The sequence below is a fragment of the Rattus rattus genome, chromosome 2 (assembly GCF_011064425.1).
Source record: "Rattus rattus isolate New Zealand chromosome 2, Rrattus_CSIRO_v1, whole genome shotgun sequence".
NCBI classification, from domain to species: domain Eukaryota; kingdom Metazoa; phylum Chordata; class Mammalia; order Rodentia; family Muridae; genus Rattus; species Rattus rattus.
This window is the reverse complement of record NC_046155.1, coordinates 226,591,170-226,600,643: the sequence shown is the minus strand read 5'-3', so window position 1 is coordinate 226,600,643 and position 9,474 is coordinate 226,591,170. Positions and strand designations below refer to the sequence as shown.

Here is a 9,474-nt window from a genome sequence, read left to right as displayed (position 1 = left end):
CAACACAACAAATGCAGTTCCCAAAGATAGGAGAAAAAAATCTATTCAATTATTCAGGAGGAAGCACATGATCAATATTGATATTTCGTTCTTCCCTACATCTCTCAGAGTTAATCCAGTCTGGTGGTGACTATCAGTATGAGTTGTGCATACAGCATTCATCTTTTAAAGACATTTCCTCCTATTTTTTGCCTTTCTCAAAAGAACACCTTATCTCCCATTCACTCCAGCATCATGAGAGAATAAGTTTGTTAAGAATTCAAACTAGCAGAAAATGTCATGCGATTTTGCTCTGAACAACAGCTCTGCTCTCCTGCTCATGGCTCTGTCAGCTAACTTTGAAGTCACTTTAGCTTCAGAGGGGGAGACAGCGCCATATCCTCACTATGTATTTTTTATTCTGGTTTTACAAAACCCCTCACAGAAACACATTCATACACGCACCATTCCCTCACAGCCCGACCAGGACATCAGAAATAGATCAATCAGTGAAGCCTGCTCACCTTGGCAGAGGTTTCAAACCATCCAATGAAGCCATGGTCTTTACAGAACTGGTCCATCTGGGAAGGACTCTGGCTTCTGTCCTTCTTCTGGTCACATTTGTTAGCTAGGAGGACAGCAGGAATGGGACTTCCGTTGGGAAGATGAACTTTGCTATCCAGATCATTTTTCCATTTTAGGACTGCATCAAATGTGGAACTTCTCGATATATCAAAGACTACAAATGCTCCAAGAGCCTCCTTGTAGTACACTCGGGTCATGTTGCCAAACCGCTCCTGTCCTAGAGATGAATACAGCAGGAGATTAAATGGCAAAGGTCACATTTAGGCACCAGTGCATGCTCCACAACCCTAAAATCTATTTTGAGAAACAAGCATCGGTCACCTCACTGCAGAATGGACTGCTGGGATAAAGGACGTTCACACAGAACCACAAACTATGGATTTAGCAGAAGTGGCTGACAATTTGCTCAGCAGGAGGAACTAGTCCTTTGTAGAATAACTTCAGGATACCAGTATGGCAGGCTTCACAGATAGCCATTTCATCTTTCTCTTCCATTGGGCTAAGAGGGGATAGGTACTTGGGAAAACAGAGAGGGAGAACAGGAAGATGAGACAAGAACAGAATAATCTGAAGTTTATGAAATGCAGAGAGATGATGTGGTAAGAGAACAGTCAAAAATATCTAGACCGGACAGGAGACATCTTAGCTTGCCCCTTTACATCTCTAGCTCTAGCTACTTTTGACTCAGTACCGACGTTGTTCTCTTCTTAGAAGCAGACAGTGGAAAGCATGTGCTTTCACAGCAAGAAGTGTCAAGGCCAGTTGTGCGGTTGTGAGAAGGTTCTGTTGCACAGATCTTCTGATGCTGTCCTTTGAGAAGGACTTAACTCCTGCTAAACACCGAGCAAATTCTGCTACTGGGTAGAGTACCTACTGTCTGCATATCCAGACTAGCATGCAAAGCTTGAATTACTATCTGTTACTATCTGCTGCTGAATAAATCTTTCACATGAAGAAGTTACCAGTCTTTATCTCATGTATTAGAAGGGACAAAAAGATGCTTGATCCAGACCAGAGTGATGCTAACTAAGGATGACAAGCCTTCTGATGCCTTCATGTCTACAGGCTAACGCATCTAAACTATCTTGCAGTTGCCAGGGGTTCTTAAACTCATCTTTAGGCTGTCAAATTCCTGACTAGATTCACAGGGAGTGGGATGATGAGTGGCAAGCAGTAAGAATCTAAGATCATCACTGTGATCTGAAATGAAGACAGCATGATAGCACACTTTCTTGTTAGAACACATGACGGGGAACAAGTCTTATTTGCATTTTATTATCTTTTATTCACACAAATGCAAAGCTACCCTAAACGGCAAATATTTTTCCTCTAAATTCTATAATGCCATTATAATTGCACATGCTGCCTTGTGACTCTTCATTGATCCAGTCATCTGAACCGCATTATAACAAATGGTCACATGTTGGAACATATCATGTTCAAATTTACTGATAAGACAAATCTAATTTTACTTTATTTGTGTAATTCATTAGATAATAACGCTGACATTTAAGGAGACTTAGCCTGTACCTTTCTCTATAAATGTACATTGAACAATTATGCCAACATGTTCACTTGGAATATTTTTAACAGTCCAAGAGCAAGGACACCAATTCTTCAAAAAAGACTAGACAGAGGGATTGAAGTTGTTTCGATTCCAACTTCAATTAGTGAGCCTAAAGAAATCTCACGTTATGAACCTTAATTATTGAACACAAAAGGGCCAGCAACAAGTAACTAGCCCCTCTAAGACAGTCTTGGGTTAAAAAAGACAGACGGCTTAAGGTTTCAGGGTAATAACATAGTTTTCAGTTTGACCATCTTTGAATTTCAAAAGGATAAGGTACCAAACAAACTAGTAAGAGAATGCACAACTATACATTCCAAAGGACTGCTGGGCTTTCCTTGCCTTTTTTTAGTGAGCCTCCTGGAAAACCACAGATAATTTTTCTTAATCATAACCCATGGTATTAAAAGATGTACTCATATGCCCTTTCTGACAACTCATCCAAAATCAGAAGTGTCAATGGTAAGGAGTTTTGGGGGAAGGTATGTTGGCTTAGAAATGTCAGATAGTTTCTCTGAGATGTCAAGACTAGAAGAAAATTCTTCCTGACAGGCCTCACATCACAAACTATACTTAAAAAAAAATCCTGTATGTAAAATGAAAAGAAAAAGTGTCAGTTATACAATTAAGCAAATGAAAGGAGAGGAATTGACTTGGGGACCAGATGTCAATCACTTACCCAGTGAAGATATGCACCCAGAGCAAGACCAGAAAGATGATTATCATACAAGAAGATAAATACCCAGTTAACAAAGAGGTCAAAATGTTAGAACAGACATTTACCAGAAGGCAGACAACCTCTGCCCATGCTAAAGGGCCTGGCTTGGGACTGATGAGTCTTTGAATAAGAAAAAACTGGGTAAGGGAGGAAGACTCCTCAGTAGTTATGAGGTAAAGAGCCAAGGAAAATTTGTAGAGCATGCATATTTAGAGTTAAAGCTTGCACAGATAAGAAAATTGATCAGAACACAGAGATTCCCATTACAAATGATTTGTTGAAAAAAAAAAAAAACCTGAGGTTCATTCAGAGAGAACTCTATGCAATAACTTCTTTGAGCCACACCAGAAGAGCCATTACTGGTCAAAACTGGAAGACAGATGGGAACATCCAGTTAGCCCAGCTCTCTCATTTTACTGATGAGTGAACAGAGTCCCAAGGAGATAACTCAAGTTCTTTCAGTTGACTGTACGATTGTGTTATCTGATCTGTCAATTCAGACCTTGCTGGATTAGAAATTTCTGCTTTTGTCCCAGGTGGCAGAAGAGGTGCTTGTCCATGTCAGAGTGACTTCCTCAAGCACAGGGCAGTGCTGCTTCGGTGTTAACCGCTTTCCCAGTCACTTTGTGCTTTACCACGGTAGGTAACTGAGGAAAGATGCCCTATTGCCAAGCGAGCGTACAGTCACTCTGCTACCAGGGGCAGCCTTTGTCATCCACATTGCTGCTGACATACTGACAGCACATTTTCAACGACTCTCAAAATGTTTTGTCTCTTAAACAATGCGCTACCACCTCTGGAGGATGGGACGTGGATTATAACTTGAAATTTCGGCAAGCATGAAGGATGAGAAGAGCAAACACAGAGAGAGTCATACAGGCTCCAAAGATGTCATTCAAGCTCTTACATATGCAAATGCTAAAATCTTAAACTGTCTAAGTTGGCAAAGGACTAAACTATCTATTTTGCTGTTTGGAGGCCTCCACACTAATGACACTGAGGATGATCGAAGAGCAAAACTAGTGTTTTTCCAGGAATAAATATTTCCATTCAGTTAAAAATAATACACAGAGTCCTTTACCATGACTCTCTAAAACAAATGAAAATATCGACAGTAAAACAATGAACGTATTTCCATCCAGATGTTTAAAAAAGAAGATACCACATTCTGGGTTTATCAGAGGCACAATTCACAGAAACGTGTTCTTGGGATTCCCATTATGGTTTTTGCTTGGGCTTTTCCTCTATGTTATATGTGTGCCTCTCTCTTGATAAATCCAAGTGTTTCTAGTAATATTAGTTGAAATTCAGAATATAAATTTCGTAACACAAGCCAAGAGGCCATAGAATGAAATGGTCCTCACCTTTCTCACTTACAGGAACTCATCTCTTTTCCATCCCCTGACAGTTAACGTGAGTTACCCATTAACACACAAGGTCACTTGGAGGAGATGTCCAGCTTCTGATTAGTAAGTAGAAGCTCTCACAAAGAAAATCCTTAAATCTCACGGTGTCCTTCAGAGGTCAAATACTGGCAACAAACCATCTCCAATCGTAGAATTTTTTTAAAGGATTATTATTACGTAAATTAAAACTCCTTGCTAATTTGTGTCCAAGCTCATAATAGCTTTAAATGATGACACTGTTCCTAAACCTTCAAATGAATGTATTCAACGAGAACAAAAAGTATCCCATCTTCAGATGTAAACAGTTATCCATGTCCATAAACTGGCCTCCACCAGAGGCTCCTGAGATGGCCACTTAGAGAGTGAGGATGGCCCTTCTATGGAAGTGCTGTGAAACAAGGGAAGTGAAGAGCATGGAAGGTGTGACTGGGGGAACACAGATGCCAAGTAGGCTGTCTGATTCTCTGATAAGTTCCTAAAGAGTAGTGGGAGTGTGGGTGTGTTGCCAGGGTGCAACAGAGCCGAAGACAGAACAGTGCCTCTCAGCTCTAGACTAAATCAGAGTCACCCACGGTGCCTGACGGATGACAATCTTCCAAGTGGTTCCAATTCTGATTCAGTAGGTACGCAGGATTGCTGATCGATCATTAGCCTCAACTCCCCTTTACAGAATGCTTTGGAGTGAGCTCTGTGACCAGTTTGAATCACAAGTCTTATGTTTCTTAGCTGCCTTTGCACCGAGACAGGCCCATTGTACTGGACCACTGAAACAAATAATACATCCTTGGAACAGCTGAGTGGTGGAAAGCCAGTTTTTGTCTATGAAGATTTCATGCTATTGTATATCAGTCCTGGCATGCCCGACCCTAGACTTAGGCATGAAAAAAAACTAACTCTTCTACTAAGCCGGTTTGGATGGACACGTTTGACCGATAAAGCCAAGTCTACTATCAGAACAGATGCTAAAGAATCCGTGTATATTATGGACAGTAGATGCTAATAAGGCCCCGGTGGCTCTGGTGAGAGAGACTCCAGATACTCAGAATAGGATGGGGGACGCTTTCAAAATGATCTCAGGAAGCAATCGCAAGCCATGGTAGAGGATGTGTAAGTAAACTGTACAGATACAATCTAGTAGGGGAAGAATGGGGTGGGAAAGAAGTCGGGCTATCTGTCAGTTAAAAAGACAAATAGGAAGCACAAAGCTACATTCTGTATACATTGGGTTGTTGTTTTTTCCCCCCCATCTCTGCCTCAGAAATCAGACTGAAGGAGCCACCAGGCCTGGCTTGCTGGGTCAAAGGGCCAAGGTTTTTGGTGAGAACACTTGGATGGAATTCTAAAATGTTTCCGTGATCTCATGTCTCGCCATTTAGAAGACATCCCCCATGTTTATATGGAAAGAGAAAATTCCATATGGAAAGCTGATAAAAAAAAAAAAAAAAACAAGTGCTCAGCATCCCATACATACGTACAATGGATGCAAGGTCTCCAAGGATGTATCTGAAAATAACACTTCATTCCTGGGCTACAGAGCTCACTGGCAGGCTTCATTAGTGAGTGTTTACCTGAGGCCAGGCGCACATCTATAATTAATGCTTCGATTTATTTCTTTAGGGTGTGTTCTTGTAGCCATGTACCAGTGAAACATCTCATCACATCTCAGAAATGTCCACAGCTTAGAAAGTCTTTCAAAATGCATTTTTAAAAGAATGAAGACAATGAAAACCTGTCTGCCGTGGGAATTCTGAACTTCCTGGGTGAAGAAGCACGAGACGTCGTGAGCAAATGACTGGAAATGTTGGGATGAAGGCAGTAAGAAATGGTAATGGTCGAGTCTACAATACGAGGTGCATGCTCTGATTTGGGCTCCTTCAAGGATCTGAGAAACACTTTGTTGAGCCCTATACCAGAAAACTACTATGGTCTTTAATTTGAAGGGATTACACAAACCTGTTTGGCTGCATTTGTAGAAAGCGTTCTGCAATTCTCGCCTATTACACTTCTCTAAGCTTCTCTGATTGCAGATTTCTTTATGGCCCTGTCCACCTCTACGACCTCCAGAACAACGGCATTGAAGAGGAACTAGCAAGTGAGTCATGGCTAGTGGCTGGCTCCAACTTTCGTTTTGCAACCAGGAAATACTTTAATCTTCTGGAAGTCAGTATGATTCAACCTTGTAAGTCGCACACAGCATATGCTTTACAGAATATTTTGGAATATTCCTGCAGGGAGTGTTCTGGCATGGGCTCTTTACCCAACTTCTCCCTCATTCAAATGGTATGAGCTAAGAAGGATTCACTAGTCCCTCAAATGTTCAAATCAAGCAGAATCAAGGCCATGTGTAGTTCTGCAAATTCCAACCCCAAACCCAAGTTATTTGTGTCTCTTGATACCTGCATATTAAGACATCTTGCCCCAAATTCAGACTCTCTGAGAAAAGCCTAATAGTCTAGTTATGTCCTAAGTTTTCCTCTGGTTCTGTTGTTCGGAGTTTTGTATTTGCTAAATGCTACAAGAGTTCCTGTCAGTCAAAACGCAACAGCTAACACCAGAGATCCAGTTTGGAGACTAAAAATGTTTCTCTCCTTTCCAGTAATGCTCAGACGTCAGATTTTGGCAAAGGTGCAAGGATGTGTTATTACAGCAGACAAATGGGCTCTGTCTCCCTCCAGGCTACGGTGTCTGTTCAACGAGGATGAAGTTGGGTGGAGTGGCTCATCCTGGTAGTTTCAACAGTGGGGGTGGGGTTGAGGAGGAGGCTCTAGAATTGGAGGCCAGCTTGAATACCATAGAGAGGAAGAAAAAGTGTGTGTGTGGGGGGGGGTATACAAAGAGCAGACGTGATATACAGAAAGAAAATTTTGTTGCTTTTCAGATTTTTTGAAACAGGGTTTTTCTGTATAGCCCTGGCTATCCTGTAACTCATTCTGTAGACCAGGCTGACCTCAAACTCAGAGATCTAACAGCTTCTGCCTCCCAAATTCTGGGGCTGAAAGCAGGGGCCATCACCACCCTGGACTCCTGATTTTGTTTCCTCAACTCTCCAAACATAATTTAACATAGCTCATATCCTACTAATTTGCACATAATAGAAGAAACTGAACTGCCATTCCAAGCAGGGATTCCAAACCACCTCTGTGAAAGAGATGCACTGGATATCCTCACTGGTGATGGCCACACGGTAAGGCAACCTTCAGGATGTGAGACAATGTCAAGAAGCAATAGAATGCCCACCAGTTTTCTGGGCAGTAGGAGCGAGTGTTGCCAACGAAGCCTCTGCCTTTAAAGGGTGACACTTGAAATACATTCTTAGTTGTGGCAGGAGGAAAAAAAAATCAAACAAGCTGAACCGAAGGCGAAATAACTTTGAGAAATTGATAAATGATATGCATAAATCCATTCTTCTTACCCTTGTTAGACTCTGCTCTTAGGCAAACGAGTATAAGGTTTATAAATTCTTTAACACTTCCTCAGTGAAGTGACTATAAAAGAACACAGCACTTAGTAACTGGCAGGCAGAAATCACTGTCCCTCTAGGCTACTGCCAGCTGTAGTGTAACCACACCCCTCTGGGGCTTTGGGGTTTGCTCCCTGTGGAAAGGACCATAAGGTGTTCTCCGCCTTAAACAAGCTCCCATTCAAACACTTGGCAGACGGAGCTCCTGACCGTTCCCAGTGATTGAGCAGGTTAACCTTTGCTGTCACTTCTATTAAACTTCACTAAAGTTCACCTTTCCTTGAACGCCCATATGGGCACCTACCACACCTGCTAGAATTCAGGTGATTCATAAATCAGCCCTCGAAGACAATGGTTCTTACATTCCAGAGCAATAATTGAAAGCAAAAGAAAACAATTCAGCATTTGTGGGATAGGGATGTACCCAAGAGAAGGCATTAAGTATTGGCTTAGGGAGGGGAAGGCATCGGGAAAGTTTCAGAACTTTCCCAACCCTTCCCCAGGGTCACCAGGCCTCCCAAGTGAGAGGAATTTGAGGAATGGAGTTACCCCTCACAAAGGGTTGGCTAGGTTCCAAGTTTTACTCACCCACAGCTCCAAACCCTTTTAGTAAATTATAAGTTTGGCTCCGGAAAGAGAAAGCCCTTACCTCAGAGAGGCACAGACCCAAGTCAAGTTGGGGCGGGGCAGGGTTGAAAAGTAAAGGGGCTTTGTTGGTTTTAGTTGTACCACTAAGGCAGTTGTTCTTAAAGCTGACATTCTTTAACACAGTTCCTTATGTATGTGGTGATAAAATTATTTCCGTTGCTATTTCATAACTATAATTTTGCTACTGTTATGAATCATAATGTAAATATGTGTTCTCCTAAGATCATAGGCTACCCTTGCAAATGAGGTCGGGGCCCAAAGATTGAAAGCCGCTGCACTAACTGGTAGTGGAACTTCAGGCACGCCCTTTAGTCACTAAAAAGTACTGTAAGAGAGAGGCCTCCCAAAGTCAACTTTTCAGAATGCTTTAAGCTCCTCCAGGTGTCCCTCATCTCCTGTTCCATTTGCCCACTTTTAAAAGCGCAACTGCTGAGAGCTCAGGCAGAGAAAAGGACAGACAAGAACCAGGAGGCAGAGAGGAGTGAGAGTCTGGTGGTACCGGGACACTGCCCTCTTACCAGCGATGTCCCACAGCTGCAAGCGCACGAGCGTCCTGCTGTCCCAGTTGAGGACTTTGAGGGCGAAGTCCACGCCAATGGTGGCGCGGTAGTTCTGGGAGAAAAGCTGGTGCACATAGCGCTTGATGATGCTCGTCTTGCCCACGCCGAGCTCGCCGATGACCAGCACCTTAAAGAGGTGCTCTCGGGTCTCCGGAACCGCAGTGGCCGTTTCGCCCTGTTGCCCGAGTCCCTCGCCCGCCATGGGCGCCACGGCCGTGGGAACTTCTCTCTCAAGGGGGACAGGGCAGATCCTCGGTCCGCGCACCCGGCGATGCAGTCATGCGAGTCACGGGACCCGGAACCTACTGCGCGCTTCTGGCCCAGGACAGTCTGGGTGCACCCTACACGGGGCGAGCCTGGTCCGGGCACTTCCTTTTCTCGTGCGACTCTGCGCGGTCCACAGCACCCCCTGCTGGCCTTAGACAAGGGCAGCGGGAGGTCAGTGCTCGGGCTGAGCCAAGGTCCTGGATGTCTAGCAACCAGGGGTGGGGGTCAGATGACAGAACTTGCAAAGGACTAAAGCTGGGTCCTATGACAAATCTAGTTTTAAT

The 9,474-nt window shown here is 43.4% G+C and overlaps 1 protein-coding gene across 1 annotated transcript in view; it reads right to left on the bottom strand.

Annotated features, from left to right (window-relative positions):
- Rab32 (RAB32, member RAS oncogene family) overlaps positions 1–9,268 on the bottom strand; it is a 16,244-nt gene extending 6,976 nt beyond the window's left edge. The window contains exons 1-2 of the mRNA XM_032894984.1: positions 8,882–9,268; positions 504–781 (exon numbers count right to left, since the gene is read on the bottom strand). Coding sequence (XP_032750875.1) covers positions 504–781; positions 8,882–9,125 — 522 coding nt within the window. The 5' untranslated portion in view covers positions 9,126–9,268. The remainder of the gene's footprint in view (positions 1–503; positions 782–8,881) is intronic.
- Between the last annotated feature and the right edge of the window lie 206 nt (positions 9,269–9,474).